The sequence below is a fragment of the Parambassis ranga genome, chromosome 7 (genome assembly GCF_900634625.1).
Source record: "Parambassis ranga chromosome 7, fParRan2.1, whole genome shotgun sequence".
NCBI lineage: Eukaryota > Metazoa > Chordata > Actinopteri > Ambassidae > Parambassis > Parambassis ranga.
This window is the reverse complement of record NC_041028.1, coordinates 4,606,242-4,629,977: the sequence shown is the minus strand read 5'-3', so window position 1 is coordinate 4,629,977 and position 23,736 is coordinate 4,606,242. Positions and strand designations below refer to the sequence as shown.

Genomic DNA, 23,736 nt, shown 5'->3' with positions numbered 1-23,736 from the left:
CTCCCACTGCATTTGTTGAAGTTTGCACAGTGTGACAGATCAAGAGGGTGTCTGAGATGTTTCAGATAAATGTGGCGCTTTTTCTGTTGCATCAAATATTTGATAGAGCTGCAGATGAGATTTTTTTCAGACAGTATACATATAAGGCCTTTAATCTAATTTAATTCTGGGACAGGCACCTCTCCAGTGTTATCTCATTAATTAAGTTTGAAGATGTTTGTTAGGTGAAAATTTGAAAAAGAGATCTCAGATTAGTAGTCTAGTAAAAGTAAAAAAGAAAAGTAATTTGATCCTTGCCTGTGATTTTTGTGCCAGTGACAACAAACAGAACATTTGTATCTAAAACCAACCCTTTCAAAATAAGAGTAGGCCAATGTGTTGCCTCCCCTGAGGGATGCATGTGAGGAGTCCTGCAGCTCATCCAGCATGCAGGCCAGTCCTGAGAGAAGACACAACAGGAGGCCGAAAATGATGAAATGAAACGAAACAGCAGCCTCTCGTCCATTCACACACACACAGACACACACACACACACACACAGTTTATAGTTTATCTGACGATCAGTGGACGGAACGCTGAACTGGTCGTCACACAAGTGGGTCTGCTGGGCCCATGCGTACTGCTGTCTGAGTCAGGATGGAAAGATGAGGACGGGGCATCCCACTCACCCTCTGCACGGCCGGAGACACTGCTGCGCTGCTGTCATGGCAACAGCAGCAGTCACCACCGCCAGTATGGGCCTGTAATGCACAGGCCAGGAGGAGTCACTCACACACACACACACACACACACACACAATGAGAGCACGACACACGGTCAGAAAACTGCCAGAGGAAACAAAAATGTGCTTTTTCAAAGATGCTGTCCCCACAATGTTATCGCAGCTCTTTGCTGTAAATATTTATTATTTTTATCTGAACAGATGTTGCACTCTTGACATTTGAAACCAATCAAAGTGATTTCTAACTATCTGTTCAAGCGTCCTTAATCTACATTTTGTAGAGTTGGACCTTTTTTTAAAAAAAAAAAACAAAAAAAAACAGATTGACTATTTCGTGTTGAGAATTGCGGTTTTAATTTTTTGAGGATATTTTGCTGCATTTGTATGTATGTTTTTTTCCCTTTTAGGCTAAATATGTTCAATGTTTTAGGCTAAATTGTGAAATCAAAATCAAGTATGGTTAATTTTTTTTGTTGTTTAATTCAAATAAGTCCTGCCTCCACCCTCCTCCACCTTCCCTGTCTCCAAATCGGACATTTTCTCTGTGCCTGGGCAACACAACAGCTACTTGTTCACCGCAGGCTTTGCTGCAAATTAAGCCAGTTGCCAGTGTAATGCAGATTTTTTTAAAGCCCACAGTGCAGCGCAAATCCCATTCAAACAGGTGTGAGGAGCAGAAACAGTCCCAGGTGGCGCATGAGGATCGGATACGTGTCCACATAGGAGCACATTGTGAGCATCTTTGCGCTTTTTTTAAGGGTTGAGCAACCCGCATCCGAAAATAGTGTTGTTGGCTGTTAGAAAAGTAGGTCGATAGGAACTGAGAGCGACGTTTGTTTCCACGCTTTTGTCTGTGTTCTTTGTTGTTTAGCGAGGACTGTGGGTTTGTTTTTTCATAGCCTTCCCTTCTGTAGAGCGTTTTACGCACAGGTGGGAGATACCCGCTCAGCATAGGACAGCCCCCCTCTCTGCTTCTCAGCGGATGATGTGAGGAAGTGACATTTTTCACCGCTGCGGTTCGGGACAGCACTGCTTCTCTGCAAACAGGTGTGCTGCTGTCCGGGTCACTTTTACTAAGGAACCACCGGGAGGTAACGTCCCAAAACCTGAACCGAGCCTCTCGGACGCGGGACAGCGGGAACCAGAGGAGGAAAATCAGCCTGTTCAAGTCTGTTCTTTATTAGCCTGGGCTGTTTGAACGGGTTCAGACAGAGAGAGAGAGAGAGAGAGAGAGGGTGAGGGGGAGCGATGGCAACGAAAAAGGCGTGCGTGGATGCGCCCAAAAGGAGCCGGAGTCCGGCCGTGTTGGAGGCAGAGATGTTCAGTGAATTTCAAGACTGGTGTCTCCGGACTTATGGAGACTCTGGTAAAACAAAAACCGTCACCCGGCGAAAATATAACAAAATCATGCAGACACTGTTGCAGAACGACGAGTCGGACGGCGTTTATGTCGACAACAGCCACATCAATGCCAAATTCAAATTTTGGGTGAAGTCTAAAGGATTTCAGGTCGGAACCAACGTCCTGGGAGAGCACAACAAGAAAGGAGCTCCAGGGAAACCCGTCCTATATGTCCCGGTCAAGTCAACGGTAAAGTGTGTGTGTGTGTGTGTGTGTGTGTGTGTGTGTCAGCGTGAGTGAGACAGAGAGACCGTGCGTTCACACGCGCACGAGGTGTCCCGTTGCCGCCTATAACTTGTCGTTATTTGCACACTGCACACATGCACCTGTTACATAAATAAAATGATTGATAATGTTTTGTCGTCCCGGCTCGCCCTCTTCATCTCTTTTTTTTCCGATGAGGATTCACTTTGTCCACATCCCAACCAGAACAGCCTCATCCCTTGCTGCCATAGCAACGCCGGTGCCTCCTGGCAATCGCAATGGTAAAAAAAAAGGTAGTACGGGCTATCATGCATAGCCATCTCGTCAGTGAGGTTGAAGTCCTGTCAGCAGCACGCTGAAGCTCAATATAATTGACTATTGACAACATTTTGTTTGAACCGTGCTGTTTAGGTCTCGTGTTGCCCGGTATGGTGATGCTGTGCGCGCGCACGTGGATGCAGCGGCATGTTGGTGGGTCGGGTACTGTGTGTGTGTGTGTGTGTGTCAGGGTGCTCTAATGTGCCCAGTGAGAGTATACAGTCTATTAACGGCACCTCATGATGTCAGATTCACCTTTGTGTCGCGGGGCTCAGCACGTTTGATTGTCAGTGATCCATCAAATGACTCGCGCCCTCACTGTCCCATCTAAACCGAGAAACGGGGACCGTGTCTGAGCCTCGGAAACAGGCCGACTGTGCCCATTTAACAAAACATCATTTACCGGAGATGTGATTCTAAAATGATACAAAAAAATGTGTCTGTTAATGAAATTCCACGGTGAGGCAGACAGTCTGAGTGTTTGCACCGCACTTTTCATTGTCCTGGGCAGGATGCGGATCGGCTCGCAGGCACTCGTTGCTCTGGCAACACCTGTGTAGTCCAGGATAGCCTGACTCTGCCGCATTTTATTGTGTGCGTACAGCCATTAAAACCCATTTAGGACTACCTTCACGACAGAAAGACTTTACAATGAATTTGTACATTTAACTGTAGCTGTGCGTAATTGGAGACCACGCGAGGGGCTGTAGCGGAAACAAAAGGGTCTGCCCGGGACTGATAGTCACATACGCCCACAGTTGGTGCTCACACTTCACTTCTGCGTGTCTGTGGGTGAGAGGCGGTGATGTTTGTTTAGTAAAAATGGAAGTCAGGTCACCGTCTGTCCCGCTGCTGAGGCTGCAGGTGCGTTGAGGGTTAAACCACACGTTCTGTTTTTTTTTCTCGACCAGATAAACATGTGCATGATGAACTGTCAGCCAGTGGCCCAGCAGCTCTCTTTGTGCGCGTGCTCGCCCATGTCTATGTATGGTGTTTGGGCCTGCTGTGCCAGCAAGGAGACAACCACCATTTTAAATAAGCGCCTTCGGGAATAATCCCCCCCACCCACCCGCCCTGCTGGGACAGAGTCTCTCTGGACCTCACGGAGCAGAAGCACATTTTGTGTTAGTCAACCGCAGGAGACGCTGGCCCTTGATTAGACGCTGAATCCTTTGATTTGAGCTTTATAGCACTGATCCCTCCACAGGTGTTTTACCTGTGTGAATGAGCAGTTCAGAGTCAGGAGAACGGCCTTTTCAAAACTCTTCTAATCTCGGCTCAATATTATGTTTCCCTCAGGGCAGGAGGGCAGGTGGGATCTGTCTCTGCAAGTGCAGATGGTGCCTGAGATGTGTTGTTGATTAGTTTTTGTCTCTGCTTTTTGCCATTTTTCTTTCATATAAGTTCTCAAATGTCCTGTTGTGCAGTATGTTTATCAGTGTCACAATCTTCAGGTCAGATTATTTTGTTGATTTCTCTGTGAAGACTCAGCTGGATTAACTCTGAGGGTTCCTGAGAAAGTGTTACTTACTGTTTACTGGAAAGCAGTGCACACGCTTTGTAGCTAATATCATAAGGCAGGGGGGGAAACCTCCCCCTGACTCAGCTCCACTTGGGAAATTTAAACAACAAGCAAAACATCAGCCAACACAAGCAGCCTCTAATGATGAGTCAGAAGGCACAAATCAACCAATTTATATGGATGTGACTGTATTAGAAAGCAGGATTTCAGGGTCCTGCCTGTATTCGTGGGCTTTATAAATACGCAGGCTGGGGCTGATTGAAACGTGACACACGCGTACAAACACACCCTCACAATGGTCAGTAGCGGTTCAGGGCTGCAGGGCTGGGGGGGCGTGTCTCTGGAGCTCAAGGACTGGAAGCCCCACTGCAGCTGCTCCCAGGGTGTGCCAAGTATCTGTATGGGGGCAGGCATGGGTCTAAATGACGGGAGGCTGGGTGGGGGTAGGGATGGTTGGTCGGCTGATGTGCAGACAGAGAAGGTCTCTTCTATGTGTCAGTGAAGCATACAAGGCGGCTTCAGTGTGTAACAGGACAGAAGGGCAGGGCACAGTGCAGATCCATGGGCACAGAATTATTCTTTCTGTTCATCTCTTGTGTTGCTGCTTGTGTTCTCTCACACTGCTTGTGCTCAGAGAATCCAGCAGCCCTCAGTGTGGAGATGCAACCTCGTTTAGCTCTCATTATGTCCTGATTAGAGGACGCTACAGAGGAGGAGGGGAATAGGACCAGAAACAGTCACAGAGATGCACAGAGCCTCTTCCAGAGTGCAGCCAGTTTTAAAAGAAAACGCTTAAATTCCCTGTGCATTTTTTCCTCTCGATTGACATGAGCATTGTACTGATAATTTTGAATTACTGAGAGCTGTTGCTTTTTGTTGCCATGCCAACAGAAAACTGTAAATATCTCTGTTCCTTTCTCACACAACTGGGTTTGGGTGGACTCATAGAGACAGAAATACTTAACGTGGCGTTGAAAGACGTGTGATGTGCTGTAAATCTTTATTAGAATTTGAAATGACCCAAAGCTGACATGATAGACAGTTGATGAAGAGAAAATTGACAACTAAGGGTGAAGGAAACAATGAAACCTGTCCATTAGAGTGATGTTTCCAAATCTCTATCCAATCAGGATTATAAAGCTGTTGATTGATGATCAATCAGCTAATCAATACAGCTCAAAAAACAAGTCTCAGTCTCAGTTTTTGTCTTCTTAAATGTATTTGGGGCTTTTTCTGTGTTTTCTGACAGCAGAAAATAAACACAGAGACAGGACAGGATAAAGTTTCAGTCTCCAGCATGGAGGATTTGTTGGTGTTTGTCTCAGGACGTCCCCTCCTTGAGCAGAAATAGTAATCTGTGTCTTGGTAAATGGGCCCTAAATGTTTGCGCGTCCCCGTCAGACGAGAGGAGGAACATCATCATTATTATCTGATTAATTAGTCTGCATTTCCCCCGAGAGCCCGTCTTTTGTGGAGGGGCCACAGAGTCAAAAGAATACTGGCCCTATTATTCAGCAGCATTTGCATTAATGCTATTTTAGCATAGAGAATCTCCAGTGCTTTTGTCCAGCGTTCTTTCTTTTTGTTTCTATCCTCTCTCCTGGCAGCACTCATTAGGAGCAACACATGGGTTCAAACGGCAGAAAGCCTCATCAGCCCAAACAAGAATCCCCTCAGTTGTTCTCATCTCGTTTGAACCGCTGAGGATTTACCTGAGCGTGATTGACTCGTGCGTTTGATAAAGAGCGGAGACTCTTCTTTGTTAGAAACGAGTCCGATTAAGATCCACAAAGAAACAAGTTTGTGCCTGAGTGTATTCATTCCAGACGTTGCTATGTAACTGTGACTTACTGTAAATTGGTGATGAAATCCATACATGCACGTATGTGGTGGTTTATATGTGTGTGTGTGTGTGTGTGAGTGTGAGTGTGTGCTTGTACAAAGAGGGGGTCGCTGATCGCATGCTCTGTGTTTCCTCCCTTCAGCACCCTCTCTGTTGCCATGGAGAGACCGTTCTTTGCTTTCCCATAGGAGGAGAAATTAACACCATTTTTAACTGGCCCGGGGGCCTCCCCCCCTGTGTGGGAGATAGTCTGAGTTGTGCTCCACATGCACACACCCTGTGAGTCTTTAAGACGGCAATAATCTCTCTACCACACCGCTACTGTCATTTTTAATACCTTTACAAGGCCAACATTTAACGAAGTGGGACAGTATGATAATAGCTTGAAAATGGCGAAATGGACTCTGGGATGTGATGATGTATGTGCAAGTCATTTACATACCATTTTGAGTCAGTGACTGGAACGTCAACAGTGCCAGTCTGCCAGGCTGGTGGGACTGTCTGTGTCTCTGGCTCGGTGGGATATTGGGGATGTCACACACTCTATCAAATAATGTGCATCATGGGAGCAGCCGAGAGAAAGACGCACACACACACACGGATGTCGGACAGAGGGGTTGAGCTTAGTTCACCTAATGTGGATTTAATGACGAGGCTTTATGAATTGAAGCAGAGAGGAGATAGTGATAGTCGAAAGAAAAGAAATAGAGGGGGATGAGGTTTTATATACAAAAAAAATGTAGAGCTTTTTATTCCTGTTCCCTTTATCATCTCACACACACACACAACCACGCACACACAGAAGAAACAAGTATTGTCCCATTTATGTGTCCATTAGCCAGCTGATAGATTTACAGAGGGGAGATGGGACTTTAAAAGATGACCTGTTGTCACATCTGCAGTGAGATAATCTGAGTCATGAGCACTGTTGACACAGCCATCTTTACCCCCTGCACACACACACACACGCACAGACATCACCTGAGCACACATCAGTACTGCCAAAACTTAAGCTACTTAATGCGCAGACATTTTATAAAATAAACCTTTCAAGTTCAGTGCAAAGCTAAATATCATGTTTATCTCTTCACCCGTACAGATCATTTCTTGTGTGATGCATCTTTTCAGCACCATCCTGTCTTTGTGACCCAGCTGCTTCCTATGAACCCCCCCCCCCCCCCCCACCACCTCCTCCTCCTCCACCTCCTCCTCCTCCTCCTGACCTGCCTGTGTGCAGGACTGCTCCTCTCTCCCCTCAGTGACTCTCCAGCTACAACGTTTGTGTGTGTGACTGCCAGCGGGGGTGGGGGCAGTCGACTCAACCCCTCCAGTCTCCTAGCAACAGAGCGGTTTGGTGCGGGACAGGGGGAGGCGCAGGGGATGGGGGCTGGTTGTACAGTGACTAGGGAGAGCAAAGTCCTACGGGATTAGAAAGATGGAGAGACGGAGGAAAGAAGCAGAAGAAGGAGGGCGAGAGTTTTGCAGTGTTGTTGGTGATTAGGGATGCTGACATGTCTCCTTTGCTCTTTAAAGCAGCATGCTGCTGCTGAAGAGACCAAATATCTACAGCGCTACTCCACAGCTGTTCTCCTCTGAGATGCTCTGCTCAGTAGACATACACGGCACTACAACACATACACACTGAAAGCATGCTGTGTTGGAGTTGAAGGTTTAACTCCCCATTGACTGAAATAAAAAGCTTATTTTTGCAGGAGGGCCAAAGAAGGCCTTGAGATAGCAGGACTGATTTGGTTATTGTTACGCCCACACACAGAGGCTATTAGGTCCTCTTTTACCTGCTTGTAGCCATAAAGGTGGATCATGATGGGAGCATTTGGGACATTTAAGGGAATACAGGTGATGGGTCATTGATATACCACAAGGTTGATATACCACAGTTTATTTGTTTAAATTTGTTTGCAGCTAAACCCGAAGAGTAAACTTTTATGTGGTAGCATCAACCACAGGTTGCTAGGCAACAGCACATCATGATAAACAGGAAATCCTCAACCACATCATTCCTGGGTGCAATGTTTGAGGTCAATGCAAGCCACACCTCTGTAGACCACGTCCATTGAGGGTTGCAGCTCCCAATACAAATGTTTTCAAGTCCACTCTTGTGGAATAACATGAGGACAAATGAGAAAAGGTGTGTAATAGGTGTATGTTCACCAGAAGGTTGACAGGCTTGTCTTTACAGTCTTTACAGGGCCCTGTGTGTCATGGGAATGCAATACAAAGGTTTGTCCTAAACCTAACCAAGAACTTCTGCTGTCTAAACTTAATCAAAGGAGGCAGAAAATAAAAGTAAACAATGGATGAAAACAAAACTTGATTTTTGATGACGTTCAAACCAAATGAACCTGCCTCCTCACCATAACAGAAGGTTGGTTGTATAATGGGATGATAAAAAGCAGTAACAGGTAACAGCCATTACATGTAGCTGCATCTAGAGTCTCAATTATTTAAATTATAGTAATATTGATTTTTTTTTTTGCACAGTTGTCTCATTCCATGTTGTAAAGTGAATATTGCTTGGAATTGTTGATCAGACAAAACAAAAATATTGAAGACATTATCTTTGTAATTAGGGCCCGAGCACCATGTGGTGCAAAGCCTAAAAACAAAGAAAGTACTGGTCTCAGGTCTAACACTGATGGGCTGCAGTATGATGTGTGTGGTGTGTGTGTGCGTGTTTCTTTTTTTGGTTGAGGTCAGAGAAAAATGCTCCCAGCAGAATATCTGGGGATATTTTGCTGTGGTAGAATTCACTGGAGGATGCAGCAGCAGTGTGGGAGCACTTGCACACCCCACAGTTGTATGAGATTATCCAAATCCAGCGTGAATGGACCCGACACCATTGTCCCAAGAAGCAGCAGATACGGGTAGCAGTGGTGGCGGTAGTGATGTCACCAGGGGAAAGATGATGATACCTCCAAGTGCGATAGATTACAGCTGTGATGATGAGGTGGAGGATCGCTATTATTTCATTTATTATCATTACATTTAGCCCATGCTGACAGGGGGGAGAGTGGCTGGAGTGAGAGAGAGAGAGAGAGAGAAAGAAAGAGAGAGAGTGAGGAAGAGGGCCGGATTAAAACAAACCCGCTCTGTGAGCTGGTTTTAGTTGCCATGGCAACGATCATTACCTCGCACTTGGGAGAGCAGGAGCAAGGAGAGAGAAGAGGAGGAAGGAAGGAGGGGGTTAGCTGGAGGTGGGGTGGGGGAGAGACGGGACAGAGGTATTGGATGAAGACACACAGGCAGGAGAGAGGACGCAGTTGGTGGAGAACAAGAAAATGAAATGTCAGATCCCAGGAACTGTGCAGAAATGTCAAGGAGGCGAGGGGGAAAAAGTGTGATTCCTCTACGCCAGGGGGAGAACTTTTTGAACTCGGGACCCTCCTCTCACTCAGATGAGAAAAGATCACTCTCCAGCTAAAACCCAATCTCCAGAAAATGTCAGAGCTCCTCTCATATTTGCCTGAAAGAGGCGGAAAAAAACTAATTAAATGCCCAAATGCATTTGTTCCATTTTATGCTTGCTGGGGCACTTTTTGTTTAGAATATCACCAGGTGCAGGAATATAATGATAAGATCTATAGTGGAAAATGCAAAGTGTTTGCATGCAGGCGGGGATGATGGGATAAAAGAGTTATGTAGAAGAAAAAAAAAAGATGGTGGCAGAAAGGAGAGGAAAGCCCCATGTGGTGGTGCGGATGGAGGCTGTTGTCCTGGCGATCCTACTTCTATGGTGTGTCACATGACCCTTTGCCCAGCACACCTGCCCGGGAGAAATCAGTGGCAGTTTCTATGGCGACAGGGTCAGCAGTACGGGAGGCAGGGTGGCTGCCAGAGGTGGTGGTAGGAGGGACCGTTGGTCTTGTACAGTGTCTGTGCTGTTATTTTTAAACATAGCAGAGATGAGGTGATGGTTGTCAACCCAGCCGAGACTTCTCCACCTAAGCAGAAATTTAAGGACTGCAGGACTGAACAAAGCTTTTTTTAAATTTAATGCTGGTGTGAACATCTTGCACAGCGTGTTTGACTGCCTGCACCCTCATGACTCATGTCCCTTGTACAGTCTGTCTTACACTTGTAGCAATGGTATCAGGGGTCTTATCTCTGTTAGCCCGAGGCTGGGTGATAAACTGAACTCTTGTGTCTGTCTGTGTTTCAGTGTTCAGATGGGAATTCGGCCCAGGAGAATTCCTCCTTGAAGCGTGTAGCTGTGGTCGAAGACTTCTTTGACATCATCTATGCCATGCATGTAGAGATGGGAGCTGATCCTGGCAGAGCACCCAAACATGCAGGCCAGAAGAAGACCTACAAGGCTGTGAGTAAACACAAACAGGGCTGAGTGCTATATGAAATCCATAAAAGTTCCTTGGTACAAGCACCACATTTTTTTTTTTTTTACTAATACGGATAGCCTGCTAAAGTTGGTGTGAAACGCAGCACAATCACCTCCACAGAGGCATGTTAGCATGCTAACGTTAGCCACTTAGCTTCAAACTGTTTTGGACCATATCAAATATTGATCTGAATTCAGCAGGTAATCAACGGCATTTATATATCAGTGACACAGGCCTACTTAAATATTATGATAACATTTAATTTAATAAAATTCTGTGCCAGCATTCATGGTCCTCAGAGGATGAATCCTAAAGACTTTGGTAAATAAATCCTCTTCTGTCACCAGCAGTTCAAAATTCTTCCACCAGTCTCAGCTGACATCATGGGTTTTTTTCTAGCCAATATTATTGTTTCCTTATTTACCTGATAACACTTATTGAAACATTAAGATTTTATGTGCAAAGAGGTTGAAAGTTGGAGAAGGCTTGAGGGATAATATTTAATAGTCCTGTAAGGGTCACAAACTTTTTGCACATCTGTGAAAGGCAGTACTGTACTTGTTGGCATTTTGAACATAATGTGTAATTTTTAGCATCAGGAGTTACCAAGGGAACAACTGGCCACCTTTACCAGACAAACAAAGTACTTGTGTTCAAACTGCAGCGTTTTTAGTGCCACCTTATACATGTTACTGGACAAAGAAGGTATATTAGTTTGTGGTTGTGTGTCCTCACAAAAGCAGCTATGTTTGCAGCTTCAGAGGTGCAGAAGCAGCATTGGGCAGGAGGCTTTGGTACCCCTCCTCTGCTCCCAACCCCCTGGAATAAAAAAAAAGTCATAGATCCAATTCCTCCTGGCCTGTAGAGAGGTCCTGTCATGTCTCATAGAGTGTACCCTGTTGAGGAGGCAGCATCACTGGGGCAGGGCATAATATGGAACTGTCACTGTGGCCTTCTGGGAGGTGCACGCTCCTCTGGGTGGCCTTTCCCTCTCAGCTGCCTCCAGGGGCCATGATGGGTGGGGGGTGGGGGGGTTGGCGGGCAAAGGGGATGGTGGGCACCCCCACTGCCTCTCCATGGTCACGTGAAGGTCGCATTTTACAGGGAAACGCCAGAGGGGGTGAGGAAGGGGAGGGTGGCATAGCAGTGGAGACAAAAAGAGAAGGAAGGCTGAACATGAGAGAGCGTTATAGAGTCAGCTGCACCTGAGAGAGCAGGAGAAGAAATCCGTTCATGTTTTATGGTATCAAAGCAGGAATTTGTAGAGGGCTGCAGCTGGAATTAGGCCAGTCGAAAGTAACTGCCTAGAGGGAGGATTCCTCCTCGTGCCATGTCGAGATAACACATAATCACTGACCCTACATTTTCACACATGCACAGTACAATAAAAACACCTGCATACAGCTCGAGTTCAACCACAGCCTGAGCCAAATCTGCTGCCATTTTTTTTTTGTTGCCATAACCCAGTCTCTCCTGCTCACCTCCCCCGGCACAGATAGCAGAGACCTACGCCTTCCTGCCCAGAGAGGCGGTGACACGGTTCCTAATGAGCTGTGGAGAGTGTCAGAAGAGGATGCACATTAACCCCAGCACAGCAGAGTTCAAAGGTAAACTCACACATCCTCACTCAGTCTAGAGACATCATTAACTCATCTGCTATTTCTGACATCAACCTTTAGGAGTTGTTAAGGCTCAGATTCCCACTGACATGAAGAGGGGTTAATTACTGTGTTGTAAGAGATAGTATGAACCAATCAATCCTCTACAGGAGCTCCACATTATCATCATATTCATAGGAACATATATTTATTTTATCATGTTGGATAGTTTTGGCTTCAATTTGTTTACAGTAAGTTCTTCATTGTCATTGAGCAGATTTAACCTGAGGTGTTTATTCTTTCAAGAGTTTTTGAATTGAACCATCATCCATAAAACATGGCGAGTGTATCCATCACCCACATGATGTACCAGGACTCAGGACAACTGATTCACTGGGATTGAAGGGAGCCTCTAAAATGATCACAGAGTTCCTCTAGTGGCCGTGGAGGAAACTGCAGACAAGCTGCCGGCCTTTGACTGAATTCAGAGGCTGGAGTTTGTCTGTGTAGAGATTCCTCTGCAGAAGCTAATATTAACCTCCTTTGTATTCCTAATCAGTCATAACACAACACATATTTTTTAATCAGTACTATAATGATATTACTATTTCCTGTGTCAACAGCAAATGAACATGAATGAATCTGCTTTGAATTTAAAAAGCATCCTGTAGAATTACACAATTCGTAAGATTTATTAAACATCAGAAACAAACCATTCAGCAAAACACATCACACAATCTATAGTGACCGAGTACAAAAAACAACTAAAGATAATTATAGCATTACTTTTAAAGTTTATTTTAGATAACTTCAGGTGAATATAACTGCAGAGATTGAAGACATATAGAAGTTTATGAAGTTTTAGGCTGAACAAAATGTTCTCCAACAAAAACAGGTTGGACATAATAATAATAATGTGTTTTGGATATTTTAAAAAAGGAGCTAGTTACTCTACTCTATGTCTGGCAGATGCATGTAGTGGAGTAGAAGTTTAAGTATCTTTTAACAGAAATATTACATTTAATATGGTTATTAGACTTTAAATCTGCCTTTCTTTGTCAGAAAATGACAGACCAACCTCTCTGGTCCCGGACCTCATCGACTACAACATGCCTCTCACTGCCACCTACCTGAAACAAATGAAACTGCAGTGCATGACGACCACTGAAAGGGTAAGTGCCTCTGTTCTGTTTGTATAAAGTTAATGCAGGGTGACAACTGGGTGAAAATGCATCATAATTTTATACATTTACTTAAAAGCTGGTGACCCTTTGTGCAGCTAAAACAAGACAACCATCTTTTTTTTAAACTTTTAATTTATTATCAAACAATCAGAGCCCCCCCCCTCCCCTTGCTGAGAGGAGGAGTCCAGTGTGAGGATTAGTAAAGCTTCTGTACAGTGACATCACATGTGTGTGTGTAGCTGTGACAGAATCACTCAAGAAACCGCTGCCACTAAAAGTGCAGGGAGCGCTGCTTGATGCTAATAATGTAGACCTCACTCACACATAATTAGGATTATCCGGAACAATGACCCAGACTGCTATTCGCGGGTGAGTACAAATTAACAAATGCTCAGGCTGTTGGTCGCATCTGTGTGCAGACAGTGTATGAACCGGGCAATAATTTAATAATGAACCATCAGAGAGGCTCAATTCATAAGTTGTTTGTTCCATATTTGTACAGTTGTAGAGTTCAGAGCAGCATGTTTGTTGACAAAATTTTAGAAATGTTGTTGCAGGGTGAAACTTTTGACTGTTAAAAGTTAAAAGATCTGGCTTTCGGTGAGGAACAAGATGTAGAAGTTTGGAAAAGAGCGTGCTTCTGATTTGTTTTCAAGCCTTTTTTCTGGCCTTTTCATCAGATTTGTCCTATAAAATAACAAAAATGTTTGAGGAAGGTCCTAAAGTTTCAGGTACTTGAAGTTTAACGTGACATAAGACAATTGAAAGCTGGGATTTCTGCTCAAATCAACAGATTTGTGTCAACAGGCTCATTGTTTCAGCTGTATACAAGAATATCTGCATCATATAACCTGTGTTATCTGATGCATGTGCTCCCTGAACCTTCATCTTATCTGTTTCTGTATTTTTTTTCATAACCTGGGGCTCAATTAAAAGTAGACTTCCATACTTGATCCATCATATATTCTCCTGAAGCACACACATTAATGATGCTACATTTCCAACTACTTAGAAACGACGTAATTAGAGAGTCTCTCTCTCTCTCCCTCTTTAATGCTACATGGCTCACTTGGTACCTAATAGAGCTGTCACTGAGCATTTTGGTCCTCCACAAACCCTCTTACAGAGGGACGATGCATATTCCCAGAGGTTTAGGCCTATTTGTGTGCTTGTGTGTGGATGAGATGCATCTCTGCTCTGTTTACGTCGCACACTGGTAGCCCCTGTGAGTGAGATGCCAGCTGACACATGATGGCGTGCATGCAGGTCAGTCGTGTTAGCTGAATGTTGGTCTAAAATGTAAATAATGTGGTCTCAAAGCCAAAAGCTGCGGGACAACGTTCGAATAGTTTGTGAGATTATTCAGCTCTCCCCTCGCTAATCCCTGCCCTCCTGGTGTTACTGATGCTTGTGTTACGCTACAACAAGCGTCTTCAGGATTCCTACGTAACAGGGTTAAAAATAGTAGTGCTCCAAGAAACATATTAGTTGACAAGCGAGGGTCCTCCTGCGTATCTGCTTTTATTCTGTGTTGGGCTTAGATGTATTTTTGTCAAGAATATGTTCATTAAATGGGACGGGTTTGTTGCATTTGTTCATTAGAAGGGTCATTGGTATATGGAGAGCTCTCACTGAAGACAAACCTAAAAAAATTTAAGAGTTTGCCTGTGTCTTTGTGGCTAGTACAGACAAGAGAACAGCACATCCACGAACAAATCTGTTTTAAATTAAGCTCTTAAAAAAGATGGCATGCAGCAGTGTGAGGATCTTCCTCCCTCTCTGTGTTCTCTTGTATCCGGTCTCATGGTCTCCTCTTCCTCTCGTGCTGCCTCCTTTTCAGGATGACAGTTCGGTGAGCAGCGAGGACATGAACAACGCCGAGCCCACGTGGGTCGCAGCTGAGCAGCCTGCAGTGCCTGAACCGAGTCCACCTAACGGGGAAAGGGTCAGCAACCCGACAGCACCCACCATTAAAGAAGAGGACGGTAAGACCTTTGTTTACATCTGAAAATGTGAAGGTTGCAGTCATTAAGGAGGAATGATGCAGAGTTGGTGTTTGGTGCAGGAAACAGCTTGCCTCCTTCTTAGTGTGGACTAATCCGAATAAATCCACACTTACAGGGGGTGGGACACTGCAGACCCCAATCCACCGTGCACCCCTTTCTGTCAGAGTGCACAGAGCTTACAGGAAGTGGGACAAAGGCTGATATTAATCTTCAGCAGATTAGGCACCACAACAGAAATGATTTTAAATGTACACACCATAGAAAGGGAGGGTTATAGGTGTTATGGATCACATCTCAATTCATTGTGTAAACATTTTCCTGCTGGACTAATAAAGTTTTTTATTCAGTTTATCACATTAAACTGGCTGAAAAGATACACTCAGCAGAGTGCGAATGCTCCCTTCCCCCATCAGTCCCTCCTCATCCTCATCTCTTTCTCTCTTTGCTGTAAAAACTCCCAATATTCCCTCCCTGTACTCTTACTTGTATTTGTCTTGACAGTTGACCCCAATACACACTTCCTTGACAATTTCAGATGATGCAAGAAGTCCCCTCCCCCTGTAGTAACACACTCTGCTGTTGAAGCTGAGCTCAGGCCTGCTGTAGTAAACACATTAATGCCAAGCACACTTCATCACTTTGTCTTCGTCCCGCCAGATGACGACTCCTCAGAGAGCAGCGGTGCCAACGGGCTGCCGGCCCTGACCTCCCCGGAGGTGCTGGCTGTGGGTGGGAACCCCCCAGATGGTGGGGCCTCTTATGGGGAGGTGACAGAGAACGGGCTGAGCGCTCCCCTGGACTTCAGCACCACCTCGTCCTCGTCCTGCTCAGAGGATCAGCAGCCGGTCAATCTGAGTGACAGACTGCTGCCCGTAGGCAGCTCACCCCCAAACTCCTACCCTGGAGACCCGAACAGGAAGTACCCCATCAAAACAGAGTTCCCCAACAAGGTGAGCAAAGAATCCTTCTTATCTTTGTTAGTGTGTCCGTATAATCTATAAAAACCGTGTTTTTGTGTCTTTTTTAGTCTCCTCCTTACAGCTCAGGAAGCTATGACTCTGTGAAAACTGAACTGAGCATGAGCGTCGAGGACTTGACCTCCGGTCGGGCACAGATGATTGATGATGATGATGATGATCATGACGACCATGATGACAGTGACAAGATCAATGATGCTGAGGGAATGGACCCAGAGAGACTTAAAGCCTTCAATGTAAGTAACCACTTAAACTGTTTCTTTCAGCAGTTCTTTACACACACTCTTTATCCTGTGAACACATTTGTGAACATGCTGCCCTGTGTTTGAGCAATGACTCCATTTCTGTTTTCATCTCCACCCCCTCTCTGTTTATCCTCTCTTCCTCCACTCCCCCATCCTTCCCTGCCTTCCCTCTCCTCTCTTTTGTTTCCACTCTCACACTCCCCTCTCTCTCTGCTCCCCCACACCATTTTTCTGCTCTACATACCCACTCTACCCCCACCACCCCCCTTCTCTTTCTGTCTCTATCAGATGTTTGTGCGTCTCTTTGTGGATGAAAATCTGGACCGCATGGTGCCCATCTCCAAACAGCCAAAGGAGAAGATCCAGGCCATCATTGAGTCCTGTAGCCGCCAGTTCCCAGAGTTCCAGGAGCGCTCCCGAAAGCGCATCCGCACCTACCTCAAATCCTGTCGCCGCATGAAAAAAGGCGGTTTTGAGGTACAACAGTGGCCCCAGGCTCAATCTCAGTCACATTCACTCATACATGTCAAAATATTCACACTCAAAATGCAAAAAAAAAAACTCTCCCTGCTGCCAGATACGACCAACACCTCCTCACCTCACCTCTGCCATGGCTGAGAACATCCTTGCCGCCGCCTGTGAGAGCGAAACCCGAAATGCTGCCAAGAGGATGCGGCTCGATGTCTACCAGGCGACGGTAAATGTCTTGGCAGTTGGTGTTTGTGAGTCTGCCCAGCAGGGATTTGGGAATGTGCTCGGCTGGCTATGCATCATTAACAGCAAACTGCACAACATAAACTACAACATTCTGCCCAAACTGAAAACATTTCATGTCTTGTAGGATGAGCCTATCTCTGTTGACAAACCCAGCTCGAGGGACCCGGCCTCTGTGACCCCATCGGGCTTCGCCATTGCCAGTGCAGCTTTTGCCCAGGACCAGCTCTACACCAATGGAGGCCTCAACTACAACCTGCGGGGGTATGGGACTGTTGGAAGCAACCAGCAGAACTCTGGTGCTGCACAAACCAACGGTTAGTCATTGAACATTATAAAGGGGATTACTGGAAATTTCTATTTGTTTGTAACTCACAGGACTGAACAATAAACTACTTACAGTGTACTAACATGTGCTGTACCAACAAGCTGGGATGTTTACTGACAGAACAGAAGTGATGTTCAAGCTTGTGAACCTTCCTTTGTTTCCTTGTTGGGAGTTTGCCCAAACAGTCCAAATAAACTCAGTGGTCCTGGAGAGAGAACCAGATCCTGGATGAGAGTGACTAAAATAAGTTTCATCTGTGGGATGGAATCTTCCTTAGAGATGAGGTGAGGAGTTTGGTCACCTGGGAGGAGCTCATAGTTGAGTCTCGGGCGTTCCTTGTTGAGAGGAGTCAGTTTAGGTGGTTCGTTTTGTGGCTACCTGGTCAGGATGGCCCCTGGGTGCCACCCAGGTAGGTTGTTGCGGGCACTAACAACTGGAAGGAGGCCCTGGAGCAGACCCAGGACACGCTGGAGGGATTATATCTCTTTGCTGGACTGGGAACAGCTCAGGATCCTCCTGGAGTAGCTGCAGAGGTGGTTGTAGACCACCACTGGGCTTCTCCTTTCTTCACAAACTGACCCTGGAATGTGGAAGACATAGATCATCCCTCACCTCAGTGCAAATCTAGACAGTGAAGATCTAACTTATCCAAACTGGAGCTGATCTGCTGCTCTATAATGGTTACGTTACTGTTTGCTTATGCAGTAATTAACACCATTAAGAGAGCCTGAACTTACAGCAAAGACTCTAAATACACATGTTTGCATATATTATGCAAATATTATTATGCATATATTATGCAAACATGTATTTTAATATAATATAGCATAATATAGTTGTATTTATTTTTGAAAATGAGAGATTCACATTACAAAAACAACTTTAAAGGCATGTTTTTGGTCCCTAAATGTTTGGAAGATGTGTGGCTTGTGTATATTCATTGTCAGTGTAAAGGTCCTTCAATCATTCTCTTCCTCCCTCACAGGTCCCACCGATCTGAGTATGAAGTCCGTCGGACCGAACTCCTCCTCCTCCAGCTCTAACAGTCACGGTCAGGGAGGTGGTGGCGGCGGAGCATCAGCCCAGCTTAGCCCCCCAGAGGTGACGGCAGTGAGGCAGCTCATCGCAGGTTACCGGGAGTCGGCGGCCTTCCTGCTCCGCTCCGCAGACGAGCTGGAAAACCTGATCCTGCAACAGAACTGAGTCCGAGCCAAACCGTGCCAACACCCTCCCCCCTCCTGCCAGCCTGTCCATCTCTGTCAGACGTGTGTGTTTGGGCAGACTTTCATACTCAAAGACACAGTTGTACACGAGCGACACTGCAGCTGCACAGTGGGTCCTGTAGGTACAGTACCTTTACTTATTCCCACATGATGTTTATGTGTTCGGACGGGCCAGAACATATCACAGGCTGAGAAATGTTTATTTATGCATTTGGTTCACTTTGACCTTAGTGCCCTGTTATCTGTAGCCATGCATCCCATTCAGTTCATTTTACCACCTGAACCTCCATTCGTCTCAGGAAGTGATGTGAAGAAAAAAAAAGTGCACAGACTGAGGTGTTGAATTAGCTTAACCACCATGACGCCAAATCCGCTCATTTGTGCAGACATTTGGACAAATGAACAGTTAAAGAGCAGTAAATTAGCATCATTTCTCCTTTCTATGTTTACACTAATGTAACATTATGCTGTACAGTGGCATGATTTGATCGGGTCATTTCTAAATGATAACTGAACGTCCACAGATGCACCGCTGCTAAAACTCGTGGCAGCCTGCCACTCACCTGTTAACCTCAATGTTCTTTAAAGGCAAAAAAAAAGCAAAGGAAAATAACAACATGGCAGTTTAAACAGAAGATGATTATACCTCAGCTCTGCTCTGTTGGAGTGATTTACAGACATGTAGTTACCAAGAGACAAAGACTCATTATCCATTTTCAGTTATTTTATTATGGATATCTCTATCACAGACAGTTTCTCATTACTTAAAGGAAAGGAGGCTTTTAAGAAGCCTGGGTATGCAAATTGAGGTCGCAGACACCTGTCAGGGAAAAATAGGAGATTAATATATTGTTTAGATACAACCAGTGCTACTGGAACAGTGGAAAAAGGTGCAATATCGAAGATAATCAGTTGCTGAAATGACTTGCTGAAACATTTTTAAGAGGGGTACTTCATCATCACGTCCCTCTTCTGCTGTAACTGTCAAGCTGTAAAAAGAAATGATATCCCATGCAGCATTGTAGCCGATTTCAATGTTGTTGTTTGTCGTGAACGCTGATCTTTTATTGCTAACCTCATAACGGAGGCACTTTCATGTAATGGGATCGGTTGTCAAAAAAAAAATGGAGGATAATAGGACCTGGCAGAAAAATGAGATTTAATGTTGCACATCTCTTTCTTTTTTGTAAAAAAATTTTTATTGTGATTATTCTGTGAAAGAAGTGTTCAGTGTTCTTAAGTTAAAAAGGGCACGTAGAGCTCACATGCATCCATCGCTGGCAGTCAGACAGATGCAGCGTGAGCGAGCCAGTGAGTGGGATGCTCAGATAAACTCCCGTATCATCGCCTCTGACCTCAGTGGTTTCAAATCCTGCATCACATCTCCACTCTCCTCATTGATGTCTGAAAACACACAAAGAGAAGCAAGAGACAATCTTTGAAAAAGATGTAATCGCATCACAGTTTACTCTCCCAGTTTTCTGCCATGGTGTGTGTGTGTATGTGTGTGTGCGTGTGTGTGTGTGTTCTGAGTACACACATGAGCAGATCTAGAGCACAGTCTCACAACATTTAATGGTGAGTCACTCAGCACAAAAACAGTTGTGTGTGTGTGTAACTTTATTTTTACTCCTTTCTTTGTTTTTTGTTGTGGCTGCTGTTGTTGTTATTGTTGTTGCTGTTGTTGTTGTTGTTGACAGTTGTGTGTTGATTTTCTGTGGAGTGACCCAGTTTGTAGAGCATCAGTCTGTGAAGTTTTAATTCAGTAGTCTGAAACATTCCAAACACTGACGAGCAGCCGAGCGTGGCTTGCACCTTATTGATCTATCAGAGAGATATATTTCTGTATTTATCACAAATCTTAATAAGTATAGTATCAATCATTCTTCTTTCATTCATCGGTTTCTCACCACCAGGTCAGACTAAAGTTGTACATGCATGCCCTTAAATGTTACATCTCATCACCATGTTGTGATTAGGCTGCATTCACATTGAAATTCTATGATCTATTGCAAGTTTGGAAGCACTTTATCACTCAGGATTAAGGTAACATAACACAGTCATTTGAGTGTGTCTTTACCTCATTTGGATAAATCTGCTTCAGTTCTCACACACACACACACACACATAGAACTGAGGGTAACAACAACAATTTGACACAACTCATAGTTTAAAGTGGTTCAAACAGCTCCTTTAATGGAGCTCTGTGTGAGCTCATCAGTGTGTACGGTCCGTCTGAGGGGTGTTTCACGGTTTGGTTTGCAGCTAATGTAAACAAAAAGCAACACGAATCCATGTAACATCACTGTAAAAACTGAACATTCAGCACTATGTTCAGCACTCTTCTGTCAGCTCAGTCTGTTGCTTTGCTTCTAATAATGAGCAGCTTTAAAAACCATGTGACCAACTGAAAGACTACAGAAAATTATAACTGAATCTGCAGCTCCCATCAGCATTACGGAGCTTTAAACAGCAGAAGTGTCCCCTCAACATGACTCAAACTCAAATCACAAAAGAGACACCTGTCAACGAGACTTTAATTCACTTTAGAGATTTAAAATTGACTAACCCAGATTTTAATGAGTTAAAACATCCTGATTCTGATATATCAGTAGGTATTCCTTAGCTAACTTAGTAATATAGCAGGAGGATGTGATGTAGTTTCTCAAATGGCCACTTGAGGGTGACTCCTAAATGAGTCAATCCCTCTAGACTTCCTTGTTTTAACATTTTATCGCAATTTACAAACCTGGTACCAAAAAAAAGGTCCTGTACATAACTCACCTGTTTGAATCAGGTCAGGTAGGTGATGCTCACAGCCGTCTGCCATCATGCTCCACCTGTCTGCCCATCCCGGGATTATGCTAGACGGAGTTAGTCACTGCAAAGATCCAAACGTACCTGACTTGTTTAAAGACTCATTTTATGAAACATCCCTCTGAGCTCAGACAGACCTAATCATAGATGTAGTCCTCACACACGTCTTCCTCGTCTTCTGCTCAATTGTTTCTGCAGCCATTGCAGCTCCTTCAACTCAGTGACGCCATGTTGATTCTCATTTTCACTGCCTAACACCTGCTTGCCGTCTTAAGTCTGCGCTGAGCAACATCTTAGCTGTGTGCTGGAGTTACTGTGATCAACGACAACACACGTGTTGTTGTCATGTTGTTGTTTTTTTAGTTTTGTTTTCCTAATGATGCCCATTGGATCTTCTCTTTGTATTGACTGGACAATGTAATCTATTGGTGTTGATTAAAAATGCCCTGGTAGCTTGTGGATTGCTAAAGTGGTCAGATAAATGTACTGTATAGCTGTACAAAGAGTGATTAAACCTTTCTTTTTTCTGTGGGTACAGCACTGTTTAAAAAAAATCAAAGTGGTTTTAGCCCTTGCCTGTTTTAACCTTATTTGGTGATGGTCTGTATTACTTCTATTGTTATTTATATTATTTCAATTGTTGCCTCTCCTGCACTGATCAGAGACTGTAGCTCTGTGCAGGGGCTTGTACTGTAAACCTGTGTGAAGCTTTGTATTTTTCCCCTCTGGTTTTGGACTCAGTGAAAGTGTGATGTTTACATGTACAGTTTTTCAGAAGTCTTTGCTTTCGTTTTTTGCGTTTTCTTCAGGCAGTTCTTTTCTTTTCTTTCCACACCTTTTCCCCTAATCTGTGTACATTTGCCCAGATTTTCCTTTTTGTTGTTTCATTGCATCGGTACGTGACTTCTTTGATGACGTGGTCACATGGTCAGAGTGTGCCGTGGTTGGCTCTGCGTTGTGGTGGCTTCCAGCATTTATTCAAAAAAAAAAAAAAAGAAGGTTATATTAAGTAACAGAGAGCTTCACAACTTCTCAAAGTGGACCAGCAAAGATTTATCAAGGATCAGAAGATGAGGTGATTTTAAAATACTATTGTGGCCTAAATGAAGAGGGTGCAGTGTAGGTACATTTATTATACTACATTAAGTGCTCGTGATCTCTTAATATCCCGGCCGTGTTGTCAGGGAAAACTCCTTGTCCTTAACCCGACTGGTGCCCTGAAAGGTACACTTTGACCTGTTGTAATATCTCCTCGCTAACATAAAAGCCATTCCCCTCTTCTGGCCTTTTAAGGGGAACCCATAAACCTCAGGAAATACTGAATCTCCAAGTTTAGTTTTTATCCAACGATTTCTTCTGAAATGAAAAACGAAGACCATTAACATTTATATGAGATGTCTATTGTTTTGTACATTTATCATTGTGATTTAAAAGTGGAGCTTTTTCCAGTACCTGTGACTTAATATTTTGAGTTTTTGGAGTGTTTATAGGTATGGATATTTATTATTGTATGTGAAACTACAAAAAGACAAAAGAAAAAGGTTGAACCTGTTTCATTTGTATGTTTCATGCAAAACTGTCCAGGTGAGATTCTCTCTGCCTCTTACATATCACTAATGAGGGACCTGTGTTTGTTTGGAAATAGCGCTTTTTCAGTGTTGCATCAACGCTATGGAGAATAAAAAAAATTACAAAAAAAACACACCAGTGGTTTACCAACAGCTGAGTTGCAAGGCACTCCTCTTCTCCTGAGATGTCAGTAATTGAATAAAATAGTGCGATGAGCTATCAAATCCAGACCTGCTTTGTTTTTCTTCTCCTTTCTTTCCTGCAAACTCTCCAATCAAACACAAAACACATGTAAATCAGTGTGTTATGTGTTCACTGTGCACAAGAGGGCAGCAGAGGTATAGACAGTAGTTTTTATAGTCATCAGTTTGCAGACATCTATCTATCTATCTATCTCTGTCTGTCTGTCTGTCTCCATCTATCTTTGCATTGAGCCTTACAGTACATCTATACAGGAAAACATTTTAATCTGATTAAACAGTAAATTTATTTACTGTAAATTTAATTTGTGTTGAACAATAAAACGTGTGTCCATTAAGTGAGAGTAAAAGCAAGAGTGAAACATATGGCAATTTGTAATCAATCATTAAAAAGTAATACAGGCGACATTTACTCAGCTGCTATGGACACTTTTCTTTGACATTTGATGAAGGGTTTGATTTGATGCATGAATGAATTCAGTTTTCATGGCAGGCAGTAACAGTGGAGACA

General features: G+C 44.2%; 1 protein-coding gene across 1 annotated transcript; it reads left to right on the top strand.

Moving 5' to 3' along the window:
• The first annotated feature begins 1,969 nt into the window (after positions 1-1,969).
• nol4la (nucleolar protein 4-like a) lies at positions 1,970-23,180 on the top strand. Its single transcript, XM_028410957.1, has 11 exons — positions 1,970-2,311; positions 10,190-10,345; positions 11,860-11,971; positions 13,025-13,134; positions 14,987-15,131; positions 15,810-16,102; positions 16,180-16,365; positions 16,663-16,851; positions 16,952-17,071; positions 17,216-17,405; positions 18,402-23,180. The coding sequence occupies exons 1-11, from the start codon at positions 1,970-1,972 to the stop codon at positions 18,617-18,619; spliced, it is 2,061 nt and encodes a 686-aa protein (XP_028266758.1). The 3' UTR covers positions 18,620-23,180.
• The last annotated feature ends 556 nt before the right edge of the window (positions 23,181-23,736 follow it).

What these genes read in the sequence shown, in the direction of transcription:
- nol4la (XM_028410957.1), top strand. Translation starts at nt 1,970, where the DNA reads ATGGCAACGAAAAAGGCGTGCGTGGATGCGCCCAAAAGGAGCCGGAGT. An exon ending in ATGTCCCGGTCAAGTCAACG is followed by an intron (nt 2,312 to 10,189) that starts GTAAAGTGTGTG and finishes TCTGTGTTTCAG; the next exon opens with TGTTCAGATGGGAATTCGGC. An exon ending in TGAAAAAAGGCGGTTTTGAG is followed by an intron (nt 16,852 to 16,951) that starts GTACAACAGTGG and finishes CCCTGCTGCCAG; the next exon opens with ATACGACCAACACCTCCTCA.